The sequence below is a fragment of the Cydia pomonella genome, chromosome 7 (genome assembly GCF_033807575.1).
Source record: "Cydia pomonella isolate Wapato2018A chromosome 7, ilCydPomo1, whole genome shotgun sequence".
Classification (NCBI taxonomy): domain Eukaryota; kingdom Metazoa; phylum Arthropoda; class Insecta; order Lepidoptera; family Tortricidae; genus Cydia; species Cydia pomonella.
The window spans coordinates 20,835,879-20,855,808 of record NC_084709.1 but is presented as its reverse complement, the minus strand read 5'-3'; the positions used below and the strand labels follow the sequence as shown (position 1 = coordinate 20,855,808).

The window sequence follows — 19,930 nt, the reverse complement described above, 5'->3', positions numbered from 1 at the left end:
ACATAATGACATCATTTCGAAATCATTTTGATGTAAAAATGTAAGTTTGAATTGGCCTCCAGATCAATTTGTTTTCATGCTTTCATTTGTTTTGAAATCATCAAAACTTGTTAAAACAAGTTGGATTCATTGTGACATCACTATCCTAGTTTCCCATACTTCCTTTGTAGTTACAAATTGTTTTGATGGTTCATACTAGCTGAGTTTCCTGGTTTATAGAATACCATGAACCTTTTAAGATGTTCTGAATTGTTGTGTCCATAGCATCAAAAATGCTTATAAATATTTTAGAAGTGTAATAAAAGGTTAAATTTTATTTAGCAAAGAAGCATTAGTATTATATATATATATATATATATATGAATCCAATGTCCTATTCTGTAAATCTATCTTATCTTACCCAAAACCCTGATTATTGAAGGGTTGGGGGAAGTCCAAGACTTTAAATAATGCAAGCAAACGAAAATGGAAAGAAGGCCTTTCATATTATTTGCAACAAGTTAAAAAAATATTTATTTTTTATACACATGTGTCAAGTTAAGATAAACCTTAGAGCAAGACCCTGATATTGTGTGCACACTGTAGGTACTTGTTTCACTAACACCAGTCAAGTCAATGTCAACTCCACATGATGTTGTAATCTGTTTATCAAACATGCTAATCCATTAATTCATGCATCATATGCAATGCATCCAACACTAGGTATATCATGTACAGTGTACACTCAATGTATAACACAACAAATGAATTTCATAGAATGTCCCTTACTCACATGAATTGAATTGTTCCTAAACAACAATTTAAACAAACGTGCATTCGGATGTAAATATACCGATTGAGCAATCGACGAGAATACCAACGGGTGACGTGATTTTATTTTGTCCAGGACACCGTGATTAGGAACATAGGTGAAAACTGACCTGAGCAGTAGCAGGGCGCCAGAAGCGGGTTGTGGACCTCGCTCTCGCAGTGGCAGATGCGACAGATATCTCCGCTCGAGTTGCTGCATGAGGTTCGACTGCTGTCTGACCCTCCCCGGATCACCTCTCGCCCGCAACCACCGTTCCATTCCCAACTCTCGATTTCCGACGAATTCTTAACATTAATCTGCTGTACTGGCATTATGCTAACCAGCTCAAAAGAGCACTCATAACATTACAGATTTACAAAAAACTAAACTCGCACTCGCATCGGATATCGACAAAGCAACCATCCGGATACATGACGCTGGCTTTAATAACACTACCCTTTTAAGTAAATCAATCTTTTCGGGAAGAGTTAAAATATTAACAGTAAAGACGAATTACATTTCATGTAATTATCATTGCTCTACACGAAAATATCAATAAAAATTATTAGTTACTCGTCTACTGTCAAACCCGGGAGCCACTAATGCACAGCCAAATAATGCACAACCCAGGAATGTACAGCCCAATAATTGGCGTCCATCATGGACGCCAATTATTGGGCTGTACATTCCTGGGTTGAGCATTCTCGGGCTGTGCAAGTTTGGTCCGGGGCGATAATACGAAGCCACTCTTTTCACAGGGCAATAATGTACGACCCTATAATTCGCGTCCACTAATCTGAGTCCCTTGGCTTTCAATTATCGGGCTGCGCATTATTGGTACGGGTCGAGAATGCTCGACCCAATAATGTACATCCCAATAATTGGAAGCCAAAAACCAGAGACATTTTTTTTTTTAAGACAGCTGTCAAAATTAGTAGGGACGTTCTGACATGAGCTCTTGACAGTTTAAAAATAATCGGTTTTTTCTAGTGACATCTTTCAATGATATCGACAGTGTTGACACTTGTTGGTTTACATTACGCTTTGTTATCATCTTTTTATTTTTAATGTATGGTTTTCAAGAGCTCTAATACTTGTAATGTATGCATCAAATCATATGGCAAGAGAACCTAAATCGTTTCGGAACTATATGAACTCTAAAAGAAACAGTAGAGGTACGGAAAAAATATTATTTAATGGAACCTTTGTCCGGTAAACAAGTAGTGAATTTGCTAGGTTTTTTCACTCTGTATACAGTGTGAAGGTGTGGAAAGTTGGAGGTAAGCGCCGCAGCCCGCAATAGTCGCAGCGGGCACCGAGAAGAGCGCTGTAGGGGTTCAGGTTATGACAGGCTAGATATACAAGACGTGCGACGAGCCCTTCAACAACTTCAAGCCAAAAAAATCTTCTGGTCCGGATGGTATTCCCTCGTGCGTATTTAAGGACTGTAGAATTGTGCTGGCGGAGCCGCTATTGCACCTTTGTTTCAAGCTAAAAGTATTCCTAGAAATTTATAAAATTACTTGAGTGATAACCAGTACTGATAGGTGGATCAGGAGATAAGGCAGAGGGTTTCGACTTTCGAACGACAAGAAGTTCGGCCAGCAATCTTCTTAGTCACGTAGTGCAGATAATATGTATAGTGGGTAGCAGGAGTCAAACTGATAATGGTTACTTTGACTTTAAAGACACTAGATCTGGTTGATAATGACTTGTTGCTGTCAAAGTTAGCAGGCTTTGGTTTTACCCCACACTCACTTAATTTTTTTGCAGACTACATGAGGGAAATACAGCAGTATGTAGATTATGAAGAGCACAGATTGAATCCAGCAGTGACATGGGCCATTTGTTCAATAGAATATCTTGGTTATATGGAGATTGGCTGAGAAAGCAAGGTGTATGCTACAAGGTGCAGGTTTCTGCAAAATATATTAGGGTGAGTCCATTAAGACAGCTGTTTATCTGAAAAACAGGGACTGGGTCATTGGTCAATGGGTCATACACCATCAAAAACTCAATCTTAAGAGCAAAACTACAAAAGGATGCATATGTTGGTGGATCCCCTTAATACAAAGAAACATAACACTTTCAGAAAATATATATTCTCTAATTATAATGCATGATATGATAAATTTACAATGGTCATGTAACAACATTGTTACCTGACAGGCAGTCTTCCACACATGTACCTTAATTAATTTAAATAATTATAGTCCGCTTTTTTCAGATTTCCTCAGTTTGAGGTTTTTTAGATTACCTCAATTAAAATAATTTGTAGGTTCGAAAAATTCTAATCTTAAAAAACAATGCTGAGGTCAACACTGGTGAGTGTCAAATGGCAGGTAGATGTCAGCAATTTCAATAAAATAAATAATAAATAAATATTATAGGACATTATTACACAAATTGACTAAGTCCCACAGTAAGCTCAATAAGGCTTGTGTTGAGGGTACTTAGACAACGATATATATAATATATAAATATTTAAACATATTTTTACCCAACTGTGTCAGGAGGAGGGTAATGTTTTACGAGCGTGGGTATGTATATAATAACCCCTACCACTATAAATATTTATAAACATGTTAAAGCTTCTTTGTACTTCAGTGTACATTTTATAGAAACCTGTGTACCTCTCCGTGAAATGAGATATAGACTCAAAACAAATGCAGGTTTTTTTTATATACCACATCGGTGGCAAACAAGCATACGGCCCACCTGATGGTAAGCAGTCACCATAGCCTATGGACGCCTGCCAGCAAACAAAAAGTCTTCTGGAAATCGATTTTCACTCATGTTGTCTCGGATATGAGTGAATATGGTATTGATACATTCCGTGTAATTCCCTGAACACAAATATATGAGATGACAACGGCGAAAGTGGTAGGGGTTATTATATACATACCCACGCTCGTAAAACATTACCCTCCTCCTGACACAGTTGGGTAAAAATATGTTTTCAGTAACAAAATAGTATTTTTACCCGACTGCATCAGAAAGAGGGTAACGTCTTTCGAGCGCGGTTATGTCTATAATTATGTCTATTTATTTGGCACGCCCTACAGCTCAAACGGCTGGACGGTTTTTGACATATGAGTTCTGGTTGAATTCGTCAGAATTTTGGTAGTGACAGGCTATATACATTTTCAAAATGGCGCCCGCTAATGAAAAAACGGGGGGGGGGGGGGGTCTTACCATAGCAATATGGGTACCAAATGAAAGTTACCTAGTGAAATGTTCTTTCAAAAATATATGTGAACAGTCGGGTTTTTTGTGTTGCAGTTTAATATTAATATTTTTTGATAAATCTGGTTAATTATTTTTTATCATTATAAAGAGGATATTAACAGTCACATAGCGAAGAGTCTCGATCAACACCTTGAGAGACTCTCGCTAGGTGGTTGTATCAAGGGTCAGATGCAGAAGGCGATGATCTTGGACACGGCGCGGATAGTCCGGCGGTTCCTCTCTCTGCGGCCATGACCACCGGCAGCTTGGGCCCTGCCCCGCTACTGGCGGCACCCTAGGTTAAGTTTTTTATAATGTGTTTATATGTATTTTTGTATTCTTTTTGTATGGTTTTTTGTATTTTACTTTTATGTATAATCATATTATAAAATGTCTAACCTAAGACCCAAAATAAATAAAGAGATTAAGGGTGCCTTTCGACCAGAGATGTGCTATACTTGCTATGCTATGTTATCATACATTTGAAACGCAGCTCCAGCTGCAGCTACGTTTCAAATGTATGATTGAAAACATAGCATAGCACATCTCTCGTCGAAAGGCACCCTAATAATAAAAATAATAAAGACGTTTATTCAAAAAGTTTAAACATAGGTACATAATAAAAGTACACAATAATGCTTACAAACTAATTGAAAGGGAAAGTGGCTCAGCTAATGTCTACGCCAAATGGCCAAAATTGTTGAAAGTTTTCAACTAATTTGTTAGAGCAAGTATTGAAAAAGTTACAGTATGTTATGTATTTGTTATCTAATCACAAAGCCCTGTTATTTGGTACCTCACATGGTATGCTTAAAGGAAAATAAAATAAAAGTTTGTACTGGCGACTTTATGACGTCACAGCAACTACCCCCACCACTTCGCGCTTGTCATCTCGTATATTTGTGTTCAGGCATTGACATATATCTAAGGACGGGCCTTACGGGCACTAAGAATGGTGCTAGTTTAGTGGTGTCACTCACGAGCCAATCCTGCAGTCTAACGCAACTAGTCGCGACCAATCGCGCATGTGATGCGAACTCATCAACAATTGGCGTTCTGGCGGTAGACTGTACGATGGGCTCGAATTCGTGTGCGTGACACCGCTTTACTGACCCCATTCTTACCATTAAGGCCCGTCCTTAGATATATGTCAATGTGTTCAGGGCATTACACTGAATGCATCGATACCATATTCACCCATATCTGAGACGACATGAACGAAAATATAAATATAAATATATATATATATATATATATATATATATATATATATATATATATATATATATATATATATAATATATATATGTTTGTATCTCTTTACCTTTGGCTATTACTACTTACGATTATAACGACGAAATTTCGGTGGTCCCTTCATCGTCGTTATATTATATCCGAAATCCATTGTATGTGGTTTCGTACCCTTTTTTAAGCCTAGGTCGTTTTAGGAATAGATGTACTGATTTCGTTGTCTGAGTACCCATAACACAAGCCTGCTTGGCTTACCGTGGGACTTAGTCAATTTGTGTAAGAATGTCCCTATAATATTTATTTATTCTATTAAAGGTTTACAGAGGTACACTGAATGTGCAATATAACTGCATACTTTTAGTGCGGTAGGTACAATGACAAGATTTCATAGCTCAACCCGCCATCCTGACGCTCACCTATAGTGATACATATTAGTCAATTTTAATGTATAGTTATGAAAGTAAATTAAAGTTCATGTTGCACAGATAAAATCACTTTAAACAACGTTTCTAATGAAAATAAATCTCAAATTTCAGGAGCTGATACAGGCAGCCAGAATGAGTCTGCTGGGTCGCCGGCGCCGGACGCGCGACGCGCGCCTCGGGCGTCTGACGTCTTCGTGTCTCTCGCCAGTTGCAGGGGAAGATGCGAATAGTTATAAAGGCGTGCATGACGTCTCTAAAAAATGATAGATATAATACTAATCTTGTTGACCGAGGTATTCCTCAAGTTCACGGGGTAGATTACAGGTGTAGTGCATAATCCTTTACCATTTTGACGACCACTCTGGCCTAGTAGGTAAGGTAGTGATCGATCCTGCTTATGAAGCCGATGATCCTGGGTTCGAATCTCGCGGTAACGGAATTTATTTTAGTGATGAGTACAGATATTTGTAGCTGAGTCATGGAAGTTTTCTATGTGGGAATTATTCAATTTGTGTAAGAATATCCCTTTAATACTTGTTTATTTATTTTTCGTATTTTCTCGGAAACGTTGCTATTCGTCATGCTACTTCAGTCAACCTCAATACTTATTGTACTGAATGACCGAAAAAGCATGACACGTTCGTACGTTTTCGTGAAAATACGTTGGTAAAGGAAATTGCACTACATTTTTAAAACCTATTCACCTGTCAGTAAAATATGAAAAAGGAACGTTCATGAGTTTCATAATTTTCTTTCCTCCAACAGCTTCCCATATAGCAAATGTAAACCTTTTGTGCATGTCAATAGTTCTCAAATGGAATTGGTATAAGTCATAATATAATCGTATATCAAAATTAGTACATTACGATATACTCGTATAAGGAGTGTACCGAAAAAAAACTGTAAACTTCAAATGAAAAAAAAAACTGATGCAGTTGAGAACAAATTAAGGTTTTTAGAATAACTACAATAAAAAGCGACTTTTAATTTAGATAATTGTCACTTTTTTTTATTTGTTCTGTAGGAGTGATAGGCAGCTTGTTCCTACCGCATTCAGTGGCAGCTTTTTACGGACCCGTTTTTCATATTTGCCTGCATCACCCCGTCACCTGCTGGAATTGTTAATGTTTTTTGGCTGTTTCATTCTTCTCTTTTAATACACTTTTGATTTGAGCCCAATAATAGTTGATAGAACGGCACTGCAGGACGTTTGGAGCTCGTACTCTATTCTATGTCAACTGCCAAATGCGATTTTTGTAGGAAGGAAATTGTATGATTTTCGATTTGGCCTAGAATGATTATTATTCCAAGATTAATAATTCTGGTTTTACGCTGTTCGACTTTACACCGGCAAATAAAAGAGATGCCTAAAAATATTAATCAACATCTCCAGAAATAATCATTTTCTAAAAATGCAACATTTTAAAATAAATTTAAGAAAGAGATCAACATTTAAACACACTTTTAGTGCTTTATAGGTTTCTAGAACATATAAGGCATTAAGTTACATTCTTATTTTGGTAAAAAAAATAGCAAAAACGTCTCAGAAAAAATTAAAATAATCATGTCCAAAAATTGCCAATTTTTGAGTTACTAATTTACTAAAACTTTAAAACTGAAAAAAAAAATACTTAAAAACATATTTTTTGTGCTTTTAACCTAGGTATGAGATACTTGCAACATAATCATTCTTACTCTGTCAATAAGAAATTTATACCTCTAATTAATTTTGAACCTACGAAAGTCTGACATCTTATTTTCACATTTATAAGCGAATTTGTTAATTAATTGTACTTAATGTTAAGTTTGTGTTAAATGTATTACTGTAAAGTTGTCCATTAGGTGAAATATATGTGAAAGTCGCTTCTAACAGAATACGCAAACGTGGAGTCACGGGACAGGCTTAGCCTAGTGTGACCCACAAAATTTATGTAATTTTATCTGATTTTTAAAAATATAAATTTTACTTTACAATCTGTACCTGTTATATACCTTTTTAGGGTTCCGTAGTCAACTAGGAACCCTTATAGTATCGCCATGTCCGTCTGTCTGTCTGCACCGGAAAGCTACCTATGTTTTTATAATAATTATCTGGTGCTTTAATTCATGCATGGTGTGAAATAATTTATTTTATAATAAATACAGTCAAATTACGGGCATCTTACCAGTCTACCATAGGGCAAATCTGAAATGGGTCAAGGTCGGTGCAGTGACAAAAAAATCATTTTACCTCCTTTTCTACATAATTAGGCGTAGTTCGCTGTCTTTTTTATGTTTCGAGTTTGCAATATTCTTACCCCCGGAGTTACACACAATGTTTTTCATCACACTTGCGAAGAAAAAAAACAAAATTTTAAGCGAAATAATTCTTAAATACGGTGACATATCATACATTCGTTCGATTTCTTGGAAGGTGAGGCATCGAAGGCACAGACCTATTCGGCATTCAGCCACGATTGAAAATTAAGTAAAAATATTTAATCGGATGTTAAAATAATCAAATTAAATTAAATTATAAACGTCAGTATTTTAAAAGTAAAACTCATTTATGCTACTTGGTTTGTATGAATAAGTGACATAATTAAAGAAAAAGCTATAACTCCCTAGGGAGTTATAGCTTTTTTTTCACAATCCATAAATCCCGCGGCAACAAAGTAGGCCTTTGTCCTTCAGCACACCTGCATGAAATAAGATCTTTTTCGAGCAAGTGTGATGAAAAGATTATTGTTGATTTTGGATTTCATACAATGGAATTAAAAAGACAGCGGCCTACGCCTAATTATGTAGAAAATGAGGAACCAATGAGAAATGATTTTATTATAAATTTGTATAAAGGTATGTGTCATTACATAAAATTTACTTAATAACTATGTATTTCATATTTATTATAAATATATTACAAGGCGTTGTACCTATGTCGATGTTTCACTTATATGCCCACCAATATAGCCTAATGTAGATTACCACTGCAAAGCCAGGAAGGCTAATCTTTAACACGTTGGCTGCCATAAACATCACCGGTGGGATCACGTAATCTTCTCTGGCCAGCTCTCTGGCTGTGTCGCTATGACCATCACCGGTGGAATCGAAAGCTTGTTACTTACATCTTTATTAACCTCAGTAATAGTCCGATGCTGGGAACACGAAAATTGTATGGGGCGTGGGAGGAACACTTTCGGTGAAGTATGGTGGGCAGCCAACGTGTTAATACTTCGTTTATTTTTGGTAGGCTTAATTTGGCTGCCCTTTTTAGGGTACCTTCCACGTACCTACCGTAATAGGGGACTACTACGTAAAAACCGTATGTAAAATAAAAGGTAAAAAAGACCTATTTCTAACTTAAGAGTTAGTATACCAGAGAGCCTACCGCGAACCACGTTCGACGTGTTGCCACTCTGTCGCACTTGTTAGTTCTTTCTTAAGTGTGACAGGGAGGCAACACGAACGCGCCCTAGCGCCCGCACGGTAGGCCCTCAAGTGTAACTGGGTCGCAGCTGAATTTTGTCCATAATGGCGGTGAATACTGAATACTTCATCAAATCATCATAAGAAGCCTGTCGAAGAGCCCTTGCTCTTTCCATACTCTTGGACGTAGCCATGTGCACGAGTATGGAATAACAAACACTTTACGAAAAAGACTAAAATGATTGTCTACCAAACTTGTGTCTTGAGCATACTCTTGTAGGGGGCTGAAAACTGGACGTCGTACGCTATATAAAAAGAGAAAGATCCCCGCATTTTGCGAATTTCGATTTTCGCGGTAGGCCCCCAGGAACAAAGACGGAATTTACACCTGCCACGTGCGCTGCCTAGGTACGTAGTGAGTAGGTACGTATGGTATACTAAACATAAACATAACGTGGAAAGACAGGGTTACTGGGTACCACCGAAAGTGTACTGGAGATAGCTCATTCAACTTCCTAATATCACCGCGCTTATGATCTGAGACCACGCTACTCAAACAAAAACGCTTGCGGTGGCTAGGGCATGTGTAACGAATGGAATGGACAGTGGCGACAGCGACAGTGCTGATTAGGCTAGCGCAACGTAGGACGCCATTGCTCAGCTTTAACCCATAATAGACTGCGTAAAGCGTGATATGTCGGTTTAAAACGGAGTTTTGTTTCAAAAAGTATTTTATCTTAAAAAGTATTTAGAAGATACCTATCTAGTATTTCAAATACCATTTCCAGAGGTAGGTATCTTAAATTGTATCATTGATGTAAGTATAATTAACTGGATTCACTATCAGCCGGAAAAAATGGCCCCACAAAAGTAATGCTCGAACGGCTCGAGCACGAGTTTTGCTCCCAGTCTCATTTCGGCGGTCGACACGACAACTGTCAAACATGACGAAATGTTCTGTAAAAAAAACCGGCCAAGAGCATGTCGGGCCATGCTCAGTGTAGGTTCCGTAGTTACTCTTCCGTCACAATAAGCTAACTGGAGCTTAAAGTATAGTAAATTGTTAACCAAGGGATGAAACGCGAGTTAAACAAATAGGCAAATTTGCATAATCATTACCTACCTAATTAAAGTCTTTTTACTATGAAGGGGAAACTTTTTGCGATAACTCAAAAACAGCTAAACTTATCATATCCGCTATAGTTTTCATTTAAAGTCTTTCTTAAGCTCTACTTCCACGATTTTTTTCATATTTTTTGGACCTATGGTTCAAAAGTTAGGGGGTGGGGGGACACTTTTTTTTTTCGGAGCGATTATCTCCGAATATATTCACTTTATCAAAAAATGTTTGTTGAAGACCCCTATTAGTTTTGAAGCCCTTTCCAACGATACCCCACACTGTAGGGTTGAAGCAGAAAAAAAAATCACCCCCACTTTACGTGTAGGGGAGGTACCCTCAAAAAAATTAAATTTTTAGATTTTATTGTACTACTTTGTAGGCTTTATTAATTTATATATCAATGCCGAATTTCAGCTTTCTAGCACTAACGACCATGGAGCAAAGCCTCGGACAGACAGACAGACAGACAGACAGACGGACATGGCGAAACTATAAGGGTTCCAGTTGACTACGGAACCCTAAAAATGCGCTTATTAGCAAAACAACAAGAAAAAACTGGCCACGTGCGAGTCGGACTCGCACAGGAAGGGTTCCGTACCATTATCTATAAACACGGTCACCCATCCAAGTACTGACCACGCCCGACGGTGCTTAACTTCGGTGATTGGATGAGAACCTCGAGATTGGAAATAAATATTTATTTTATTCTGTTTTTAATATTTGTTGTTATAGCGGCAACAGAAATACATACTTAATCTGTAGAATTTCAGCTCGCTAACTATCACGGTTCATGAGATACAGCCTGGTGACAGACGGACGGACGGACAGCGGAGTCTCAGTAATAGGGTCCCGTTTGACCCTTTGGGTACGGAACCCTAAAAAAGGATGGCATATATTTCTTTCAGTGAGTTCTATTGATAATTTAACAGAAATAAAAATTTAATAATTCATTTTGTTGATACAAATTAACGGTTGTCACGGAACAAAAATCTATGGAGTCTACATTAGATTTTTTTTTAATACCATGTTGGTGGCAAACAGGCATACGGCTCACCTGGTGGCAAGCGTTCACCGTAGCCAATGAGGTCCTGAAACACCAGGGTGTCACATACGCGTTGCTAACACGTTTTTTTGTTGTTGTACATGGGTGGGCTTTTTTATGCGTCTGAAGATGTATTTACTATTTGCAAAACAACTGAAACTTTTTAAAGACATTAACATGCGAAGGGGAATAAACCATAACAATTCTATAATAGCATCTAATGTATTGAAAACATTCATTCACGTAAAAAACATAACAACAATCACAGAATTGTTGTAATAAAGTCGATGTCTAACCTGTTACTAACTGTACGTTTACATTACACTGCGAAAAAAGAAAGCTCCAAAAATAAATGTAGATCAAAAAGACAATGGACCCGGGTACGTCCTTAAACTACATCCACAAGAGAGGTATGGGTATTGTGAATATCATCTCGCTTAGTGTGGTAAGGCACAGCACAGTGGATGTCATTCCAGATCTAGAGCAGAGCCCAACTGGGGAAGTACCTCCACCTTACAGAAAACCGCAGCCAAATAACACTAGACTCTACTCATAGTGTTGTGTTCCTGCCGGTGAGTAAGGTTGCCATGCCAGAGCTCAAAGAGGGGAGGGAGGGTTGTTAGGGTCGGCAACGCGCATGTAACTCCTCTGGAGTTGCAGGCGTACATAGGCTACAGAGACTGCTTACCATCAGGCGGCCCGTATGCTTCCTTCGTTAAGCTCTGGCAACCTTACTCACCCCCTCACCTTGTTTAAGAAGAATTCCAGTGATGGGAGGATCCATGAGAACTAGAAGCGTTTGAAAATTGATAGGCCGCTGGATATTATTCGGTAATACATCGTATAACTAGCGGTTAAGTCTGTTGCAAAAAGAAATTGTGATCCGAAGTTCCTTCGTCAAAACAGCACTCGCATAAAGAGCTAATTTTTGCGAGGAATACAGGAGTGCAGACGTGACCCAATCGGAGACGGCAGAGTGTAGACGTAGCCTATTTACTAGCAGAATGAAAACGGAAGAACCACGGTTTATGAGGTATAATTGGTTATATGATTCCATAGTGTTTTCCAACATGGCGTCCAGAAGAAACCCATAATTCTTGGCAATCGTCCCTCAAGTCACGGCGAGCTTTAATCATTAAGTCGGATGCAAAAACCATGTTGCGAGCAGTGTTGGGCAAAAATCAATTCGAATAAGAATAAGAATAAAAACAGAAATTTTATTCTTATTCCAACACAATGGAATAAGAATAAATCCATTCCTTATTATTTTAAAATTACATGAACTGGAATAAATCATGCAATTTTTATTTTAAATGAAGAATAAAAGACGGAACGGAATATTCCATGAATGGAGTTATTCTAAATAAGGTTTTAGTGGAATAACATGTTATTTAGAATTAGAATGAAGTTTGAAGTTGTCGTTAGGTCAATCTTGCGAGTCGATTTACTACCACTTCCGACGTTCGATTTGGCCTGGTATTTGGTAGTATCTGGTGCACTTGGTGACTGTGCAATATTATGGTGCTATGAAGCTGGTCTGATGGTGGAGCCCGAAGGAACTCCTAAAGTAAACAAAATAAAGACACCGTGTTTTGGCAAACACTTTGATGTTTTATGGTTTTTCTGAACACCTGCGGCTGCCGGCCCTTCAAAAGATCTTTGAGCATGTTATTTTGCCGTTTAATAATATGAAGAAATTTTAAATAACAGGTATTTAAAAAGACCATGTAATAACTCAGTACTTAATAAAAGTTCGGTAGCAACAAGGACACTAAAAGCACCGAAGTTAATTTAGAAACATGAAAATATATCCAGTCATCATAACTTAGACAATGTATTTTGCAGTAGCGGCGGCTCCATACAACCCGATTCCCATTCACTCGCTATTCATTTTGACGTTTATACAATGATCAACTTACGAAAACGTCATTTAACCATAAAGTATTCAATGTTTTAAAATGTCCGTTTGAAATTTGAACAAACTGTATTTCATTAAGTTTACTTTTGTATGAAATACTTTTCTTGACTAAAATTATAAAGAAGCGTTATTAGCATCTACCAGAGCGCATTGCATAATGTCAAACAGCTCTATATATTTTGACACATTTCTTTTTGGCATTGGCCATTGGGCGTCCTCTTCTTTTAATACGTCAATGTCTTGTATATGGAGTGTGGAATTAAAAGGAGGGAAATCTCTTATGGTAAGGTCTGTTTTTTTATTCCGTAGACTAAAATGACGTTTCATATGTAAGACATGACATGAAAGTCAGTACCACATGAAATGTCATTTTAGTCTACGGAATAAAAAAACAGAATATAGAGCTGTTGCAAAAGTGTCCAGCTGTCAGCTATAAATAATTGTTCCAAATCTCTCCAGAGTAGCTAAGAACCTAGGCGTTATTGACGCAGTGAAGCGCGCTGTCTATAATTTGTTTTTTTTTTTCAAGTATTCTAGGTATTGTAGCGCGCCACCTATTTAAGGTTTTTTTATGACACTTTTTGATACATGGAGATTCCATTCTTTACCTCCACCTTCCATATCTGATATCTTAGATACTTGACTATCTAGTATTAGTATCTTGTATTTGTATTTACATGTACATCCCTGGTAGTGATATATATACTTAATGTTCGAGTACGTACGTACGTTGGATTGCCTTACACGGCGGCAATGAATATAATAATTTTCTGTAGGTACATAAAAACACACAGTCGAACCCAGTGGCGTAGCTAGCATGAGTGGCACCCGGTGCGGAGATTGTGGGTGTCACGCTGTCACCCAAAATCAAAATTGTTCAAATATGTGACGGTCCACATCAAAAGGCACCTTAACGCGGTCGGCGCTTACGTCGCGTTGCTGCATAGTACTGAGGGCCTACCGCGAACCACGTTCGACGTGTTGCCTCCCTGTCACACTTACGTACGAATTTACGAGAGCGACAAAGAGGAAACACGTCGAACGTGGTTCGCGGTAGGCCCTCTGCATTAGTATTGGCGCGCCGCTAATAATGGCGTAAGCGCCGACCGCCTTAAGGTCCCTTTTGATATGGACTGTCACATATAATAATAATAATAATAAGCCCCCAGGGCAGCTTGTGGCGAGCTGAATGGGAAGTGACGTCCCTTGGGTCCCATACCCCCGAGAGTCGGACAGGCCTCTCTCCGGCTTGCCTTGATTGGCCGGCTGGAGTGAACACTGAGCAGGGGCCGCAGGACTCTCACCTCTGGCTTGCCTTTACCGGCCGTCCAGAGTGGGGTGTCAGAGCTATATGCTCGCAGGGTGGAAGTGAAATTGCATAAGACGCGAGTTGGCACAGTGGCTGCTGACAGCCACTGGGTAGAAAGCGGCGTACACCTCTCCACACCCTGAGCCGCTCACGCAATGTTGTCCCCTTGTCGCTCGTGCGAGCGGCCGTTTTCGGGGACCCATATTGTGAGTTGGCGAGTCACCACCTGCCCATTTTGTCGTTTTTTAACATATGATCAGGGCAGGTGCCATAGTCACCTCCATAGTCTGGTTACCAGTCCACTAGCAACTCAACCCAATAGCCCGGTTTTTTTGTACCTTTTTTACAATAGTCCTACACTAACCGGGGTTTGTCCTTGGGTGCACTGCTATAGTGTGAACAGGGATAATCGTCGGTTGGTGTCACATTACTTTTAGAGTAAATTGTCTTATTACAAGGGCCTCTACGTGTTGGCTTCGGCCCCACGCACGCCTTCAAATGCCCGGGACCCCATGGTCCCGAGAATTTGTAAAGACAGACATAATAATAATAAGCCCGCAGGGCAGCTTGTGGCGAGCTGTTGGGGAGTAACGACCCCACGGACCCGAGTGCTCCAGAGAGTCCGTCTCCGGCGTGTCTTCGTCGGTCGGAGTGGAACCCCAAGGGGACCCGTAGGACTCTCTGCTCTGGCTTGCCTTAATTGGCCGTCCAGAGGGGAGACGTTAGAGCTATACGCTCCAGGGGTGGAAGTGTTAAAGGGCATAACGCCGCGAGTAACTGCCGCTCACGCCGGTGTTGCGCCTGGCCGTCTTTACGATGGCGCATCAGGTGCCCATCTAGCGAGTGGCGAGTCACCGCCTGCCTTGATAACACTGTATATCACAATGTTATGGCAGGTGTCCGGAACTCTAGCAATAGCCCAGTCTTATTTTCCACCCAAATTCAAACCATAGACCAGGACTCTTTCTATTTTTCTGCAATAGCCTCCAATGCCTGGTGAAACCGGTTTATGGGTATCTATTTATGTACACATGAATGGGTTCCAGCAGGCGTTCTACATGACATCAAAGCTCTCCAAACGGCCTCTACGTGTTGGATCTATATCCCCACGCACGCCTTATAAATGACCGGGCTTAAAAACCCGAGAGTTTGTAACGGAGATACAAATAATAATAATAATAAGCCTTTTATTTCCATAATGAATAACTAATCTAAGTACATATTCAACATGCATTAATTATTAAGATTTCAACATTGATTATTTAAATAAAATATAGTCTAATTATGATTAATAATTAAAAAAAATCAGTTCCATGCAGAAATCAAGTTTCATTAACTACATATATGTATATAAATTTTTTTTTCTATCACTATAATAATTATGTCGAAGCAGATATGATCAAAAATTCGAAATTACTAAATTGAATTATTAAAATTATTTACTGTTTTTTTTTTTTTTTCAATATGGACCCCTCAACGGGTAAAGGCCTCCTCCATTTTGCTCCACGCCTGTCTATCCTGTGCTTGTGTGATCCAGTCTTTGCCGGCTTTTCTTATAATATCGTCGATCCATTTTTCCCTCGGTTTACCTCTTTTCTTTTTATTTGCTGGTCCTTGCCAAGTAGTTATTCGCTTTGTCCATTTTTCTTTGTCCATGCGTGCTATATGACCGGCCCATTTCCATTTTAGTTTTTGAGAGTGTTCCAAAGCATCTATTATTTTAGTGGTTTTTCTTATTTCAGTGTTTCTTTTTCTGTGTTTTAATCATATTTAGTACACTCCGTTCCATTGCTCTCTGACTTACTTGTATTTTATTTTTAATTTTTTTATTATAGATCCACCTTTGGCAGCCGTTACGTCAGACAAGGTAGTAAACAAGAATCGATAACTTTTTTCTTGAGCTTCATAGGGAGCTTTGATTTTAGGGTTTCTTTATTGCTCCAAAATTTATTCCATGTTATGTTAACCCTTCTTTTGACCTCCTCTTCGATTCTTGTCGCAGAGAATGACACCTGTTGGCCTAAGTAAACATAGCTTTGAACGTATTCTAGTGTGTTGTTGTTAACACTTATTGGTATTTTATGGTGGTTCGTTAGTACTTTGGTCTTGCTAATATTTAATTCTAAGCCGATCTTACTGCTTGCCTCATTAAGGTCATTAATCATTCTTTGTAATTGCGATGCTGTTTCAGAAAATAGTATTATGTCATCAGCAAAGCGGAGATTACTGAGAAATTCCATTTATATTTAATCCTTTTCTGTCTGACTGTCACATATATAAAATGGGAATGGGATATCCCATAGCCCAGAATTTAGCCGATTAGTCTAGCTCATTTTAGATCTCATGAACTCTCAATAGTCCTTACACCCTGGCTGGTGTTGCCTCTGCGTGCATTTTAAGATGACATGGGCAAGGGCAACACCCGCTCGGTGTAACCCTTACATTTCATAAGTGTCAAAAGGGACTCTACGTGTTGGCTTCAGCTCCACGCACGCCTCCCAATTGTCTGGATCCCTATTATCCCGCGATGGGAAAGACATAAAATAAGCAAAAAACGGAACCCTTATGGATTCGTCATGTCTGTCTGTCTGTCCGTCCGTGTCACAGCGACTTTCTTCCGAAACTATAAAAAGTATACTGTTGAAACTTGGTAATTAGATGTATTTTGTGAACCGCATTAAGATTTTCACACAAAAATAAAAAAAAAATTTTTTTTGGGGTTCCCCATATTTAGAACTGAAACTCAATTTTTTTTTTCATCGAACCCATACGTGTGGGGTATTTATGGATAGGTCTTCAAAAATGATATTGAGGTTTCTAATATCATTTTTTTCTAAACTGAACAGTTTGCGCGAGAGACACTTCCAAAGTGGTAAAATGTGTGTGTTAAGTTTTTTTTTTTACTTTATTAGGTACACTAAACGGATATCGTACAATACCTATCATGGGAAACGCTGTGGGAAACATGCATGCACATTATGGCTTAATGAAAACTTTTTACAAAACAAGAAAACCGACTTCAAAAAGGATAAAATAAAATATTATCTTGCATCCTAATGCAACCAACTGCAAATAATATACAACATGCAATATACCAACTGATATGTTTGATTAGAAGTGGTGTCGGTCGGTGGCGGTCAGTACGGAATATTTGATTATATCCTTTTGAAGTCGGTTTTCTTTTATTGTAAAAAGTTTTCATTAAGCCATAATGTGCATACATGTTTCCCATGATATTGTACGATATCGGTTAAGTGTACTTAATAAAGTAAAAAAACTTTACTAATATTTCGAAAACTGCTTAAAGGATATTTATATTTTTTTATTTTCCATTTAGAACAAAATAATTTTTATTCGTAAACACAAACAAGACACATTATATTACTTGATATAACAAAAACAAAGAAACAAACAACAAAGAAAAAAACATTTCTAGTTATTCCTAACCTAACCCCCGATCCATCAACTCCCACCCCTCAGTCCCCTACCGATCAACTCACCGCCTCCTCAACCCCTAACCTCGCAAACCCTGACTCGTCAAACCCCAACCCCTCAACCCCGAATCTCAGACCCCCAAAACACTAACCCTCTACCTTCATCTCTCACACCTACCCCTCACCTCTCAGTCTCTTTGGTTACGAAGACGTTAGCGAATATGTAAGGTCAAACTCGTGGTTAGGCTACAGTTGCACAAATGGGTGGTTTTTGGGAGGAAATGCTTGAAGTACTTTAGAAAACACTGAAATCACCATACACGTGCCTTTAAAAATTGAGGAGTTTCCTCAATTTCTCATGGTTTCCATCAGAGCTAAAAATATTACGGAAACAACTTGGAGGTAACTTCTTACAAACAGAAAAAGAGTTACTTTTACCACCGGTGCTGGAGTAATGTAGATATATTTAAAAAATCATTATCATGAAAACAATCATCATCATCACTCATCAGGTCCACTCTTACAAATTGGTGATTTTCGAGAGAAAATGCTGCGAAAACACCTAAATCACCATATACCATATATGTGCCGTTAAAAATTGAGGAGTTCCCTTAATTCCTCATGGATTCCATCATCAGATCGGGACCAAAGTAAAATGGAACCACCTTGCATGTAACTCCTTTCAAACAAAAAGAATTAGGTACTCTAATCGGACTACGGGTGTGTGAGTAATCGGTGAACGCACATAAAAAAAAGCGGCCAAGTGCGAGTCGGACTCGCCCATGAAGGGTTCCGTACCATTTATGACGTATTAAAAAAACTACTTACTAGATCTGGTTCAAACCAATTTTCGTTGGAAGTTTGCATGGTAATGTATATCATATATTTTTTTAGATTTTTCATTCCGTTATTTTAGAAGTTACAGGGGGGGGACACACTTTTTTTCACTTTGGAAGTGTCTCTCGCGCAAACTATTCAGTTTAGAAAAAAATGATATTAGAAACCTAAATATCATTTTTGAAGACCTATCCTTAGATACCCCACACGTATGGGTTTGATGAAAAAAAAATTTTTTTTTAATTTTTATGACGTATTAAAAAAAAACTACTTACTAGATCTCGTTCGAACCAATTTTCGGTGGAAGTTTGCATGGCAATGTATATCATATATTTTTTTTAGATTTTTCATTCCGTTATTTTAGAAGTTACAGGGAGGGGGGACACACTTTTTTTCACTTTGGAAGTGTCTCTCGCGCAAACTATTCAGTTTAGAAAAAAATGATATTAGAAACCTAAATATCATTTTTGAAGACCTATCCTTAGATACCCCACACGTATAGGTTTGATGAAAAAATTTTTTTTTTTAAATTTTTATGACGTAAAAAAAAAAAAATACTTACTAGATCTCGTTCGAACCAATTTTCGGTGGAAGTTTGCATGGCAATGTATCATATATTTTTTTTAGATTTTTCATTCTGTTATTTTAGAAGTTACGGGGGGGGGACACACTTTTTACCACTTTGGAAGTGTCTCTCGCGCAAACTATTCAGTTTAGAAAAAAATGATATTAGAAACCTCAATATTATTTTTAAAGACCTATCCATAGATACCCCACACGTATGGGTTTGATGAAAAAAGATTTTTTGAGTTTCAGTTCTAAGTATGGGGAACCCCCAAAATTTATTGTTTTTTTTCTATTTTTGTGTAAACATCATAATGCGGTTCATAGAATACATCTACTTACCAAGTTTGAACAGTATAGCTTTTATAGTTTCGGAAAAAGTGGCTGTGACAGAATCGGACAGACAGACGGACATGACGAATCTATAAGGGTTCCGTTTTTTGCCATTTGGCTACGGAACCCTAAAAATCACTAATTCATAATTAAATTCAATCAAATCTACTAAGGAATGTCACTGTCACAATGACATCTGTCAACGTCAGTATGACGGACCAGATATCACCAACCTTTTTGGAATAATAAAAAAAAATATTATCTTACTGAAGGT

The 19,930-nt window shown here is 38.2% G+C and overlaps 1 protein-coding gene and 1 long non-coding RNA gene across 3 annotated transcripts in view; one reads left to right on the top strand and one right to left on the bottom strand.

Moving 5' to 3' along the window:
• LOC133520129 (E3 ubiquitin-protein ligase MARCHF9-like) overlaps positions 1-1,376 on the bottom strand; it is a 34,956-nt gene extending 33,580 nt beyond the window's left edge. The window contains exon 1 of the mRNA XM_061854467.1: positions 921-1,376. Within this exon, the coding sequence (XP_061710451.1) occupies positions 921-1,122 (202 nt within the window). The 5' untranslated portion in view covers positions 1,123-1,376. The remainder of the gene's footprint in view (positions 1-920) is intronic.
• Positions 1,377-1,971: 595 nt separating this feature from the next.
• Positions 1,972-8,609, top strand: LOC133520130 (uncharacterized). Of its 2 annotated transcripts, none has more exons than XR_009799705.1 (3): positions 1,972-2,220; positions 2,564-2,726; positions 5,806-8,609. It is a non-coding gene; the product is annotated as an uncharacterized LOC133520130 (long non-coding RNA). The 2 variants fall into 2 exon arrangements; XR_009799706.1 differs by having other exon boundaries at positions 1,974-2,210.
• Positions 8,610-19,930: the final 11,321 nt, after the last annotated feature.